This window comes from Podarcis muralis, chromosome 16 (assembly GCF_964188315.1).
Source record: "Podarcis muralis chromosome 16, rPodMur119.hap1.1, whole genome shotgun sequence".
Lineage (NCBI taxonomy): Eukaryota > Metazoa > Chordata > Lepidosauria > Squamata > Lacertidae > Podarcis > Podarcis muralis.
The window spans coordinates 22,464,474-22,479,534 of record NC_135670.1 but is presented as its reverse complement, the minus strand read 5'-3'; the positions used below and the strand labels follow the sequence as shown (position 1 = coordinate 22,479,534).

At 46.3% G+C, this 15,061-nt stretch overlaps 1 protein-coding gene and 1 non-coding gene across 4 annotated transcripts in view; both read left to right on the top strand.

The window, feature by feature from the left end:
* Nucleotides 1-958: 958 nt before the first annotated feature.
* LOC114587253 (U4 spliceosomal RNA) lies at nucleotides 959-1,099 on the top strand. Its single transcript, XR_003704255.1, has one exon. It is a non-coding gene; the product is annotated as a U4 spliceosomal RNA (small nuclear RNA).
* Nucleotides 1,100-4,157: 3,058 nt separating this feature from the next.
* The window catches only part of PXN (paxillin), a 64,616-nt gene continuing 53,712 nt past the window's right edge, over nucleotides 4,158-15,061 (top strand). For all 3 annotated transcript variants that reach the window (XM_028709269.2, XM_077920752.1, XM_028709272.2), the window contains exon 1: nucleotides 4,158-4,314. In XM_028709269.2, the coding sequence (XP_028565102.2) occupies nucleotides 4,302-4,314 (13 nt within the window). In that variant the 5' untranslated portion in view covers nucleotides 4,158-4,301. The remainder of the gene's footprint in view (nucleotides 4,315-15,061) is intronic.

Sequence of the window (15,061 nt, the reverse complement as noted above, 5' to 3'; positions counted from 1 at the left end):
GACACGACACACTCTAACCTCTGTGCAAGCTTTGTGAAATCAAATCAGGATGAGCGCTCAACAAACAAGTTTCATCTGAGCTGGAACTCTCAGTGGTTTAGAGCCAGAACCTGTTCTCAATATCGGCACGGAAGCCATAAATTTGTGGCTTTATAAATAAGAGTATTGTGGACACGTGCATATTTTCTCTCACTGCCCTAACTATCCTAAACAAGCTTGGGGTTGGAGGGAGAGGCTGTCAGGGTGGTCTGGAAAGACGCGGGTTTCCAAGGCAGACTTGGTCCATTGTCTTTGCTTTTTGGAACAGTGTTCTGAAAGCATCCTCTCTCCAATGTATTTACGCTCAGCTCCATTGCCTTCAACAGTTCAGTTTGTATCTGGGCAAGCGTGTACATCAGAAGGGCTCGTGATAAGACTATGGTTAGATTAAAGTGCTGTGTAAAGGATCGTTTTTTTCAACATTTGTGCCTTCTTACCACTTTAGTGATCTGTATGCCTGTGCTTTGAGTCCCTAATCCCACAAAAGGTGACACAGTTGGTCTGTTTGTAGCCATCCAAATCCCCAATGCCTGTTGTTAGCTGTTCTATTGAGAGCAGTTCACTGTTAAAAAATCTTTAAACCACACTCCTTCACAATTGGATTATACTGTAATAGGAGTAGCGAAGCCAGTCAAAGAATCGTTGCACCCACCTCTTTTCTCGACAACTGCTCAGACTTCCGCGTATGACATCACAGGCGATTAACATAAGGCAACCAGAAGCCTTTGCGACTGCATGTCAGCTTTGTAACTAAGAAAAAGGGGAACCCCCGCCCCATTGAATGAAAGAGTGGCTGTGGATATTTTGAGATGCAGGGTATCAACTGATCGGTACCCCATCTTTTGCCTGGTTGGCTGCTCACCATAGCCTGATTAATTGTTGCTTGCTTGGGGGCCGAAGGGCCTTGCAAACGAACGTTAGCTTTGCGCAGTGGCAGTATCGTAGCCAATGAGGTTAATCCGAGGCGCGATTATTGCTAATTGAAAACTTTTCCCAATACCCCGCCATGACGACTTGAAATATAGTCGGCAATGGCAATTTTTGACAGTCTCTACGGAGACTGAATTTTCTGGTTTAAAAATAGATTAATATAGTCTGTCTTTAGTTGCGAGTCTAGCAGTATAAGAAGGTGTAGTGCTGTTTGATTATCACTATAATATTGCTTTTTATTTAGTGTGCTAGTTTGTGTCTTGGGTTTAAAGTTGTAGCTGAGTTTTCTTAAGAAAAAAGTTTTGTAAAATCCTGAAAAAAGGGTAATCATACAAAGGAAGTAGGTTTTTCCCATCCTCATGTTTGTTCTGGATCACAACTCCAGGTCTGAGATAATGGGAGTTGTAGCCCAAATATTTGGAGGGCACCTGGGTGGAAAAGGCAGACGCAAAACATTTGCTGTAGAAGGAAATACTGAAAAAGTGGCATTTTCTGACTGTAAATATGTAATTCCTGTATGGCAGGGGATTGGACCAGATGACCCTCATGTCCCCTTCCAATTCTACGGTTCTATATATAAATTGGTTGTCTGTTTGTTGGCATCAGTGTGTCTTGGGAGCCAAGTCAAACTGTCACGGCACCTGAGCTGCCCAGACACAAGACTAAGGGGGGGGGGGGTGTCTCAGCCTTGTTGATGTGGTCTAAAGGAAACCAGAGCAATACGTTTGGCACCAGCTTGGCTGCAGGAGTTGCCAGAGGGAAGCGTACAAGATTCCACCCGACCATCTTAGGGACTCCACTCTAGATTTGCACATAGTAAGGTAAAGGGACCCCAACCATTAGGTCCAGTCGTGACCGACTCTGGGGTTGCGGCGCTCATCTTGCTTTATTGGCCTAGGGAGCCGGCATACAGCTTCCGGGTCATGTGGCCAGCATGACTAAGCCGCTTCTGGCGAACCAGAGCAGCCCACGGAAACGCTGTTTACCTTCCCGCCGGAGCGGTACCTATTTATCTACTTGCACTTTGAGGTGTTTTTGAACTGCTAGGTTGGCAGGAGCAGGGACCGAGCAACGGGAGCTCACCCCGTCGTGGGGATTCGAACCGCCGACCTTCTGATCAGCAAGACCTAGGCTCTGTGGTTTAACTCACAATGCCACCCATGTCCCTAGATTTGCATGTAGTTTCTTGTATTTTTGTGTGTAGTACCAAGTCAGACCACGAGTTCATCTAGCTCAGTATTGTCTACACTGACTGGCAGTGGCTCTCCAGGTTTTCCGATGGGATCCATTCCCATCCTTACCTGGAGCAGCCGAGGATTGAACCTGGGACTTTCTGCATTCAAAGCAGATGCTGCACCACTGAGCTATGAGTGACAGCGTGCTGTGGAAGTTAAGAGTGTCGAACGAAGGCCTTGGGAACTCAAGGCTTCTCTCAGGCACCATGCAGAGCTCACTGGCAGCCACCCATCTCTCAGCCTAACGTACCACATAGAGGCTGCAGGAAAGATTAAAACAGGGAGGGGGAGAATAATGTAAGTCACCTTGAGGAAGGCTGGAATGCAAATCATAGAACTCTGCAGTTGGAAGCGATCCTGAGGACCATCTAGTCCAGGGGTCTGCAACTCCAGAGCCGCATGTGGCTCTTTTACACCTTTGCCGCGGCTCCGGGGCGGATACTAGCGAGGGGAGGAGGCACATTGTGCGCCGCGACACTCCCCACTGTGGCGGGCGCTGTACTGGCTGTGACGTCGCATGGGGGCGGTGCGTGTGTTAGTCACGCACCGTCCTGACGTCACCTTCCCACCCGCTGTCAGATCGGAGGGCAGCGGCGTGCATGCTTTAAATGTTGCAATGGTTTTGTGGCTCCCAGTTTTTTTTCCCTTCGGGAACGGGTCCAAGTGGCTCTTTTTGTCTTAAAGGTTGCAGACCCCTGATCTAGTCCAACCCCCAGCAATGCAGGAATATGTAGCTGTCCCATACATATGGGAGTCGAACCTGCAACCTCGGTGTTATCAGCACCCAGTTAAGCTATCTAGAATGTATAACACTTAAGAACGCACGGCCAGAGCTCTTGCGATTGTTGACCTCCCAGTAAACAACAAGGACATCTGAAGTAGGATGGGGTGGGGATGACGGGTACACATTTCAACAGGTCCGTTCAACCTCTCTCACCACCAAAGGAACACAAGTGAATGCAAAGAACCTGCACGAGCAACGCTGACACCAAACCCTACATATATTAAGTAAAATAGAAACATCGTCACCCTCCCCCCCACCTCTTTCCCCCTTTTCTTCTTAATGTCTCAACAAATGAAGCTGATTTGTAAAAATGTTACATGGGGGGGGGGGGGACGAGAGAGAGACATTGCACGTACTTTTGTAAATCAAGAAAATCTTTAATAAAAATACATTAAAAAAAAAGTTATGCTGGAGTGGAAGGAGCTGTCCCATTATTTACATTTATGTCCCACCTTTCAATCCCGGAGCTCATGGACAGCACCATCACCCCCACGTCTCCCATTTATTATTAGTAATTATTATTATTAGAGTGGTACCTCGGGTTAAGAACTTAATTCGTTCCGGAGGTCCGTTCTTAACCTGAAACTGTTCTTAACCTGAAGCACCACTTTAGCTAATGGGGCCTCCTGCTGCTGCTGCACCGCCGGAGCACGATTTCTGTTCTCATCCTGAAGCAAAGTTCTTAACCCGAGGTACTATTTCTGGGTTAGTGGAGTCTGTAACCTGAAGCGTATGTAACCCGAGGTACCACTGTATTATTATTATTATTTATATACCGCCCTATACCCGGAGGCCTCAGGGCGCTTCGCAGAGCAAAATCAAAACATAACATAAAACCGCAAAAATCATCCCCACAACAACCCTGCGAGGTAGGCGAGCTTGTGACTGTATGACCCAGCCTAATGACGGCGTGCGTTCTTTTCTTCCTACCCCGGAGGGTCGAATATTAGCCTCACACACATCCCGCGGGTGGCCGCTAGGAGGCGGTGGCGCTTCTAAGCCTATTCGGGGGGTCTCTCTTTCTCTCCCTCTCTCTGTATAGATTTATGTCGCGGGTTGGTTGGGAGTGTGGCGGTGGGGGAGGCGTGCGCGTACCTGAGTTCGAGCTCGCGCCCGCGTGAGGTGGTTTGCTGCTGCTACGGCGGCGAGAGGGCGGTTTGTGTGTGTGCGCGCGCGCGAGAAAGAGAGAGAGAGAGAAGCGAGCGGGGCTTCTCCAGGACGCGCTGCCTGCGCGAGCGAAGGGAAGAAGAAGAGGGGAAAGTTGCGGCTGCGCTTCCCTCCAGTCGAGCGGGGAGTGGCGGCCAGGCGGCAACATGGACGACCTCGGTGAGCTTGAAGGGCGGGAGGGCGAGGGAGGGAAGGAGGCAGGCAGGAGGTCCGACATGGGGCAACTTCCCCTTCCCCTCAGGGTCGGACTCCCACCCCCCTCCCCAAACCGCCGCCAATTTCCCTCACAATTTTGTCTCCCTTTTCCTCTTCGGATACTACACCCCCGTTTCTCACAACTCAACCTTTCTTCTTATTATTTGAGTCTCCTTGGTTTAACTAATACCTATTAATTTGGACAGTATTTCATAGATACCTTTTTTTAAAACGTTCCAAAGAAATGTGAAAGTTTTGCTGCAGTACTTACAAAAGGATAAAAAAATAATAATAACAGGTCTAAAATATGCCAAGAAATGCTGCCAAGTATAAAACTTGAGGAACCGTTTTGTAGGTTGCCTGACAAAAACCTTAGCTTTTACCTTGTTTTGTTATGTGTATTTATCACGATTATCATTGTGGAACATTGGAAATTGTACACCATAGCTTAGGGATTGTCCTTGGTATGTAATTTTACAAACGTTTCATTCCGCAAATAAACAGTTTCTTTTTTTTTCTTTTTAAAAAAAAGAAAGAAAAGAAAGGGGGAAAAATAACTCCACCTTTCTTTACTTTTTCTTGGGGGGAGGGAATCCCCAATGGTGCCTTCCATTATGTCCTCTCAACACCGTTCAGGGATTTTTTTTTTTTAGGGTGGGGGGGGGAAAGAGGCGTGTTAAGTCAGTTATGCCCCCCTTGTTGTTCCTTTTTGGGAGGTCCCCCTTTGCTTGTTTGGCGGGGCCCGCTGGTCTACTTTGATTTACCTTTACTTGGGGTGTGTGGGAGGTGATTGGTGGGGATCTATCACTGGCCCGTTTTGAGATTTCCCCTTACTGTTTTTATTATTTATTGAATTTATATACAGTACAGCCCTATACCCGGAGGTCTTAGGAGGGAGTCCCACGGATCCATTATCTTTCCTTTTCGTGGGGGTAGGAAGGGTCCCAGTAGTTTATTACGTACGTGCTTCCATTACTGGCTTTTGGGGGGGGGTGAGTCCCCGCTGCACCCTAACTGTTGCATCCTCCAACTTCTTCCCCTTCCCTCCCTACCAGCTTCCTCTCCACCTTAACTGGGCTCTTGCCATTTCCTCCCCCCCCCCCAAAAAAATTATGAATTTCTATATTGTAACATCACCCTCCATAAAAGCCTCTCCGCTAAGCCTCCTTCCTCTCACTTTGCTTAAATTCCTTTTGTTAAATTGATTCTTTCTATTCCTTTTGTTGTTGAATTGATTCTTTCTTGCTCCCTCCCTGCGAAGCCCTCACCTATTTGCTATATTTCCTCTTCACCCTGTGCACCTTCTGTGTTCTCTCTGCTTCTCCCCTTCTCTAAGTGATGTCTTTAACTTCTTTACGCACCCCACTTGAGTCTCTCTCAGAAGTCAGTAAGGAAGCAATCTCCCACCCCGATTTTCTGGCCGTATTTGAGAGAAGTGCTTGACGCAAGTGTGCCTTCAAGTACATTCAGATACAATTTGGAGGTCGTCCTTTTCTGAATCTTGTGTGTAGACAATAAAGGCAGGTAACTGTTTCTGTCCACTAAGAAAACCCCCAAGCTCAGCAGCAGCATGCAGCATTTTATTATTATGCCTGCTAAAATGCCACACAAAGTAGTTGACAAACTTTTTAAACATCCCGAAGCACAAATGTTTTGCTTTGCAAAACAGCCTGAAGAAGTGTGCAAGGGAAGTTGTGAGCTTGTGTCCTACTTTGTGCATCCTTTTTAGTCTTAATAAAGGTATTCAAACTCTTCCTGTTGCTTTGAGGTTTTATTTCATTTATAGGTTCTGCTGACTGTGAAAGTTGTGTAAAGTTTGGCTGCCCCTTTGGATATTAAGTCTGTGATTAAGTGCACAGTTCCTTGGGCAATTGTGTAAGCATGTTTAGGATCGCAGTGTTACACCTCAGCTATATTTAAGCTATGCAGCTTGGGTTATTGCCAACTAAATTCACCTCAAAGGAGACCCATTGACACTAAGAGACTTCAATCAGTCATGTCCTTTAATTTAGGTCTACTTTGAGTATGACATACAACCCCTTGGCTTTGGCAGATTATTTTGCATGTCTTCTCTTCATTCTGATGATGCTTTTTAATGTTCTGGGATTTTATTTATTTATTTTAACATACCGTATTTTTCGCACCATAGGGCGCACCGGACCATAGGGCGCACCCAGTTTTTAGGGGGGGAAATCAAGAAAAAAATCTTTCCCCCCCCCCCCAGCGTACAGGGTGCGCACAACCTCTCCCTGCCGGAGGGGTTGCGAGCAGCTATGGAGCAAGCCAAGTTTTGGCTTCCCCTTTAGCCCCATGCAGCCTCTCCTTGCCGGGAGACGCTGCACAGGGCTAAAGAAGGCATAGCCCCATGCAGCCTCTCCTTGCGGAGGGGTTGCGCGCGGCTATGGAAGAAGGCAAGGCAGCGAGCGGGATGGATCCCGCTCGCTGTTTTGCCTTCCCCTTTAGCCCCGCGCAGCCTCTCCTTGCGGAGGGGTTGCGCGCGGCTATGGAAGAAGGCAAGGCAGCGAGCGGGATCCATCCCGCTCGCTGTTTTGCCTTCTCCTTTAGCCCCGCGCAGCCTCTCCTTGCGGAGGGGTTGCGCGCGGCTATGGAAGAAGGCAAGGCAGCGAGCGGGATCCATCCCGCTCGCTGCCTTGCCTTCCCCTTTAGCCCCGCACAGCCTCTCCTTGCGGAGGGGTTGCGCGCGGCTATGGAAGAAGGCAAGGCAGCGAGCGGGATCCATCCCGCTCGCTGCCTTGCCTTCCCCTTTAGCCCCGCGCAGCCTCTCCTTGCGGAGGGGTTGCGCGCGGCTATGGAAGAAGGCAAGGCAGCGAGCGGGATGGATCCCGCTCGCTGTTTTGCCTCCTCCTTTAGCCCCGCGCAGCCTCTCCTTGCGGAGGGGTTGCGCGCGGCTATGGAAGAAGGCAAGGCAGCGAGCGGGATCCATCCCGCTCGCTGCCTTGCCTTCCCCTTTAGCCCCGCACAGCCTCTCCTTGCGGAGGGGTTGCGCGCGGCTATGGAAGAAGGCAAGGCAGCGAGCGGGATCCATCCCGCTCGCTGTTTTGCCTTCTCCTTTAGCCCCGCGCAGCCTCTCCTTGCGGAGGGGTTGCGCGCGGCTATGGAAGAAGGCAAGGCAGCGAGCGGGATCCATCCCGCTCGCTGCCTTGCCTTCCCCTTTAGCCCCGCACAGCCTCTCCTTGCGGAGGGGTTGCGCGCGGCTATGGAAGAAGGCAAGGCAGCGAGCGGGATCCATCCCGCTCGCTGCCTTGCCTTCCCCTTTAGCCCCGCGCAGCCTCTCCTTGTGGAGGGGTTGCGCGCGGCTATGGAAGAAGGCAAGGCAGCGAGCGGGATCCATCCCGCTCGCTGCCTTGCCTTCCCCTTTAGCCCCGCACAGCCTCTCCTTGCGGAGGGGTTGCGCGCGGCTATGGAAGAAGGCAAGGCAGCGAGCGGGATGGATCCCGCTCGCTGTTTTGCCTTCCCCTTTAGCCCCGCGCAGCCTCTCCTTGCCGGGAGATGCTGCGCAGGGCTTTCCTGGCTTTTCTGGGAGGTGGGGGAATTCCCCCACCTCCCGCAAAACCGGCAGAAGCCGCGCGCACTTTAAAAGGGCTGCACGGCTTCTTCTGGCTTTCCTGGGAGGTGGGGGGATTCCCTCACCTCTCGCAAAAGCCCGCAGAAGCCGTGAGCTCTTTAAAGGGGCTGCACGGCTTCTCCTGGCTTTTCTGGGAGGTGGGGGAATTCCCCCACCTCCCGCAAAACCGGCAGAAGCCGCTTGCACTTTAAAAGGGCTGCACGGCTTCTCCTGGCTTTCCTGGGAGGTGGGAGAAGGGACTGATGCGGCCAGTCAGTCCCTTCTCCCTCCTGTGGAAAAGCCCGCAAGAGCGCACGGAGCTTGTGTGCGGCTCTTGGGGGCTTTTCCCGCCTGCCTCCCCCCCTGCATTCGCTCCATAGGACGCACACACATTTTCCCTTGCTTTTTAGGAGGGAAAAAGTGCGTCCTATGGTGCGAAAAATACGGTAAATATGCTTCCATTTGTCACATGTCTCAATATAGCATTTTAAGGAACTCAGGTTTTTTTTTTTTTGTTTTCTGTACAAAAATCAGCAATAAGTAAAAGTTAGGTTTTTTAAAAGTTAAAACTTCCAATCACCTGATTTTCTTGGTTCCTCTCCAGTTTTCCAGCTTTCACTCACATTCTAGCTACCCTTTCCCAATTCACCTAGGCCCTTTTCCTTGCTGCTTCATCCTTTCATAGCCTCTGTATGGGCCAAGTTTTTCTCAAGGCTCTTCCTGCATCAGACTCTTGGTTGATCATTTCCCTTTGTTGGCTGCATTCCCCACCCCCCACACCATGGAGGGAAAATTCATGGTTGGGATAACTGAAAATGTGCCCAAGTCATAACCTGAATGTCACAGTATATTTTCAGTTTCTTATAAGATTTGTTTAAATGTTTCTGCTAACTGCACATGTTGCAGTAAATGTCACATTTTTATGTGGGAGTGGCAAGAAGTTGGCAAGGCAACCAAAGCTTATACTCGTAAAATGGTTACTCCATTTACTGTTATCTTTGCACACCTTATGCTTTCTACATATTGATGGCCCCACACTAATCCAAATTATACGCTTTATTCACCGGAATACATTTAAAGTACTTGACTTCCCCAAGCAACCCTGTGAACTGTATTTTGTTAAGGGTACTGGGAATTGTAGGTTTGTGAGGGGTAAACTACACTTCCCAGAATCCTATGGGTGGAATTAATGTAGTTTAAATGTATGGCATGTATGAAGCCTGTGTGTGCGATTATTGACTGTCTCCTGTATGCTCAGAACCTAGTGGAAATTCATATCATATCTTCTGCATATCATATCTACTGTAAAAACCAGGCACACTGCTTTCTGATAATATTCTACTTACGAATCCTCCATCTCTACCTCATCAAACCACATTTCTTATTGAGCTGCTCCCTTACCTAACCTATCCCTCCATGTTATTGCTTCCTGTTGCCATGTGTTTATTTAAGATCACTGCATTCTCCCCCAAACATCTGCATGTCGTATGTGGTATAATATATATGTAACATACCTGCTTTCCAATTTCCTCATTCAACCCTGAATTATTCATTGTTTGGATATGGATGTGGGCTTATATTGACTGTTGAGTTCCCTTCATGTTATAGCATATTTACTTTAATGTTTTCTAGCACACATCCTTTTACCAGCAGCAACATCTGGTGCAACCTGAGATGGCATACATGCTATTCTTTTTGTACTCCATTTTTCTTGCTTTCTGCCCTAAGTTGACTGCCTGTCTTCTTTCTTATGGTTCATGTGTGGAAAGTTGTTGATAATTGCACCTTCTATGTACTTGATGTGAATATTCAAAGGCAGGCTGGGAGGGGTGCTTACCATGTATGCTTATAGCACAATCCAAAATAGCTGCTTGGACATTCTGTTGAATTCAGCTGAATTCTCTTGAGGGGAGGGAACAGGGCTCATTGGTAGGGCACTTGATTTGAATGCAGAAGGTCCTTGGCTCTCAGTCCCTGGCATCTCCAGGTAGATCTGTGTTTGTCCCCTACATAAAATCCCAAAGAGCCACTGCAGTTTCAAAAAAAGCTGTTCTAGATTCACCAATGATCAGACTTGGTCTGCAACAGTTCCTGTGTTCCCCCAGGGAAGTGAGGTTAGAATTGCAGCCTTATTCTTCTAGGATTGTCTCACCTACAATAATAACCACCTTAGTCACATGCATCAGTTTCTGAAATTGATTTATCCTCTTATCCAGCCACACTTTCCATTCATAGCCTGTCTGGAACTTTTTGTTTCAGCCCTGCAATTCCATTTATACCATTAGACTTCTAGGCATCACACATTGCCTTCTCTTGGCGTTGATATTAACAAGACCTGGCGCCTATATTTAGTTTTGGCTTGTAATTTTTGCATTTGTAAAATGATCCCCTTGGATGTGAAACAAGCCATCTGATTTTACAACTAAACTAAAATACAATCATGTTGACGTTGGAGGCTCCTACTATCATATCATCCTTTCTCCCAATGCATGGATTCTGAGTGCCCTTCCCAAGTCATCTTCAGGTCCTCAGGTTTGAACAAGAGTTGAAAAAACTCTTGAGTGAAGGGCCCTGGAAAGTATTTGCTCCCTACAACTCTCATTGGAGAAAGAATCTCTATCACAAGTAACCTAAGATCCATTTATGGCATCTTCATCGTTCCTCTAATAGCAACCAAATGTTCTGTTCAGATGTGCTCCAAGAAAATCTCTGTTTTATTACTAGACTTAGAGTATTCAATTACCGTGCTAATTTAAAATCGGCAATAACACCTACAGAAGAGGAAGTCTAAACTGAGCCCGTGACAAATGCACCAAGACACTGTGTCCATCAGCCAGCTGACTACCTGAGACTATGCTCTGCACCCTTCATATGGGAGGGTGCAGACTGCTTAAAATGACTGAGAATCTCAGTAATGTGATAAAACAATTCTCAAAAAAGTTAAGTTCTCATTGGAGTATAGAAGTCCATGTTTTCCTCTCATGTATTTCTCCTTCCCAAGAACCTGTTGGGTTGTAAGGCCAGCCCTTTTGGTAGGCAGACTGAGGTGACTGCCTTAGGCAGGAGGGAGGAGAAATTTGATTCAGTTTGTATTTAAAAGCTACCTAATTTGCACTGTCTGAAACAATATGTGAATCAAAACCCAGTCATCCTCTGGCATTCACACGTGTCTGAACTTAGCAGTGCAGTTCTCCAGATGAGTAATATGTACAAAAATGCATATGCTGGAGGCAAAGTGTGCGTTAAAATGCATGGATTAGTGAAAATAACATAAAAATGCATGATGTTAGGGAACATTGCTTTGCAAAAATGCGTGCATTAGGCAAAATTGCATACAAACATGTGTATATTAAAATAAATTTGCACTAAATTGCTGATTTTTTTTTGTAAATTGCAAATTTATGTGGAAATACGGAGAGCTGATTTTAAGATTAGACAAATGAGAAACTGAATTAGCCAAAATTGGCTAATTGACACATCCCTAGCATCAGAGAGGGGCAGGGGAAGGGAAGTGGCTGCAAGGTTTCAGAGGACAGTCCTGTGTGTGCATGTGTCACACGCCTTCCCTTTAACTCAGGGTAGTCTAATGCAAAGCCCAAGGGCCACATGTGACTCTTGAGGCCTTTGTGTGGCCCTTGGCAACATTCAACACTCCCCCCGCCACCCTTACGTTGCCTTCCCAAAGTTGAGTAAGCGAGGCGCTGGGCTTTGGGAATGAGAATCCGTCCTTTTCCCCAAAGCTTATTAAGCACTTTCCCAGCTTTGACAAGGAGCTGGGAGGGCTTACACCTCCTTCCCAAATACAGGTGTCTTGCTCAGCTGATTTGGGAAGGCAGTGTAATGGCTAGGGAGAGGCGTCAAATTTTGGACTCTCTCTAGCCCTCACACTGCGACAAGACTGTGGCCCACAGGTTCTGTCACCATGTCAAAGTACTCTTGTGACTCACTTGGTATGAAAATTTGGACCACCCTGCTCTAACTAACCTGCTGTTTTTACAGGCAGTGGGAGAATGCTACCCCTTTACCAACACTGAAATGTCAGTTGCCAGTTGGGTTGACTTCTGTAGATGGAATTTGGGGAGTGAGGCAGAGGGGGAAGGGGCTTTTCCTTCCTAAGGAAGTAAAATACTTTGGTTTGGCCCTGACTGGGTATATCTTAGACTACATCTGCTCCATACGTATGAAGGGTAATCATACCACATTAACAGTCATGTTTCCCTACAAAGAATCTTGGGAACTGTAGTTTAAGGGTGCTGAGAGTTGTAGGAGACCCCTATTCCCCTCAGAGAGCTACAGTTCCAAGCTACGATTTTACAATCAATTCTTCACAGAGAACTGTGGAAATTGTAATTACATCAGAGGAAATGGGGTGTGTGTCTCCTAATAGCTGCCAGCATCTTAAACTAAAATTCCCAGGATTATTTTGGGGAAGCAATGACTGTTTGAAGTGGTATGGCACTGCTTAAAATGTGTGGATGTGGCCTTGGCATATGTGGTTCTGTCTGAAGGGTCCTTTGGGCTCTTACTTCAAGGTGTAAAAGTTTTCCCATAATTGCAGCCCATTTTTGTGAACAGCTTTCAGCTTTCCGTGAGAGGTTCTCTAGCTAAGCACACACAATTTGATGACGTTTATGAAATGAGCAGAGAAACTTTCCAGTATGTGCTAAGATCATGGGTATTGAAATATACAAGCTACAGCTGTTGCATTCCATAAATTCATTGAGGTATTTGTGACTCTGCCATCTGGTCAGATGGTGTACTGCTGCACCAGTGACTATTCTCCATAGAGGGATGCTTAATCTGTTTCTTTCTTTTCTTTTTGTAGGTTTGTCATGTGTATTGTTAACTTGCAGTATTTGAAATGATTTATTTCCAGTTGTATTACTAAACTTGTTTGTTGGTTGGTGGTATCAATGAAAACACAGGAGAGATTATTGAAATTGTTCCCTTTTTCCTGCTGTTTGTTACACACTTAGATTAAGTGTGTAGTAGTTAAAACTATGAACTTCTGCGTTCAAAAAGACTGATACCTAGCATAGGCCTGCTTATATCTAGCCCATCCACAAGTTTTCTTGCTCCTATTTTCACTTCCTTATCTGTAAATGAGAGTGAGAAAATCCCCAGTTTGTGGCTGACATGTGTAAAGGATTTGGTTCTCTGAAAGTACATGATATTACAGTGGTACCTCTGGTTATAAACGCTTCAGCTTCCAAACTCCGCTAACCCAGAAGTAGTACCCCGGGTTGAGAACTTTGCCCCAGGATGAGAACGGAAATTGTGTGCTGACAGCACAGCGGCAACAGGAGGCCCCATTAGCTAAAGTGGTACCTCAGGTTAAGAACAGTTTCAGGTTAAGAATGGAGCTCCGGAACGAATTAAGTTTGTAACCCGAGGTCCCACTGTACATTTCATGATTGAAGCAAGCAAAAAAGGAAACTGAGAGTTTCATTTTTATTCAGGGACAATACTTCTCCTCTAGCAAAGCCACAAACTTCTTTTTCTATGTCCACAGCTTCAGATTCAGAAAACCCGAATATAAAAATCTGAATAGCAGAAAAGCGGATGAGTTTCAACACTTACTTTTGGATGGATGTGATCACCTGTAGTAATTTCACACAATGCATTATTGGGACATGACATTTTATTTTATCTTCTTAATTGCATCGTGAGTGCTCTCAGTTGGTGTACTTGGTCACCTGCTACCCAGCTGATCCAGACACAAGACAGCAACCATACAGCAGCCATGCAGTCCACACAGACAGGGAAAGCGCTGTCAGGCTGCAAGGCACCACGTTCACAAGCACCGCTTCCTATGCTTCTCTCTTTATTTCTTTATTCATTACTTATTACATTTATCTCACATATTTCTTCTAAGGTGCTCAAGCACCCCCACGTTTTTAGCCTCACAACAGCCTTGTGAAGTAGGCTAGTCTGAGAGATGGTGATTGATCCAGGGTCACCCAGTGAGTTTTATGGCTGAGTTGGGATTGAATTCTGGTCTCCCATGTCCTTGTCCAGTACTCTAACAACTAGACCACACAATCTCTACTTGGGGAAGCTGGGGGTCCTCTATGGATGCAACCATGACCTAAGGGAGCCTTTGCCAACCTGGTGTTCTCCAGATGTTTTGTACTTAAAAGTGCCATCAACTATAGCCACTGGTGGGAGGATTAGATGGCAGTTGTCGTCCAAAACATCTGGAGGGCACCAGGTTGGCAAAGGCAGATCTGTAGCTTCATTAGCTAGCAGGTGAGATCAAGACTTTTTTAATTTCCGTGAACTACGGTTTTGGTTTTTGTTCTCCCTTACCCAAAATTTCAGTACTAGCTATAGCTGGAGGCTTAAGGAGTGGGAGTATTGTCTTACGTAAAGGTAATACAAAGAATATTGGACACAAAGCTTGGAGAACCTTTCTTGTATAAATCATCTTATTGAAAAGAATTGAAGCACACAGTTCTCAAGGACTTTAATTTCAGCTTATTTATTTGTTTCCTATTTTGGAGCTAGGTTCTTCCAATTCTTGGGAGCCTTATCAGATTTTAGGAGCTAGCCGTGTATTGAACTGAGGAAATGTTAGGTGCCATCTATAAGGTGTTTTAGGGGCCAAGGTAACCCATGTGCCTGAGTTTTTTTGAACACTGAACCAATAAGTAAAAAAGACATTTTCTCCAGTAAGCAAAGATCACAGCTTTCTAAATTTTGTCCGCTGAAACTAACACATTCACAGTGCATCCTACACAGAGTTACCCAGAAGTAAATCCCACTGTTTTATGTGAGGTTTGCTCCTTAGTGATATATCAATATTTGTATAGCACTTAACTTTTGAATTGCTAGGTTGCCAGGAGCTGGGACAAAGCAACGTCGCGTGGATTCGAACTGCTGTCCTTATGAGCACCACACCCTCTAGTCGAATTTGACTAGAGTTAACCATCCAGGGGTCCTTTTTTTTTAACCTTACCTATCGCTTAACTGTAAAGAAAAAGTCTGAGTGGTTTGTAAGATACATAAAATGTACAATAAAATTATCTATAACTGTCAGAGTTAAAAGCAAGTTTAAAAAAAAAGTGTAAGTAAAAGTAGCAGTTAACATTAGAAATCAAAACGTATGTCACCTGTACATTTCTGGGTAGGCTTGCCTAAACAGAA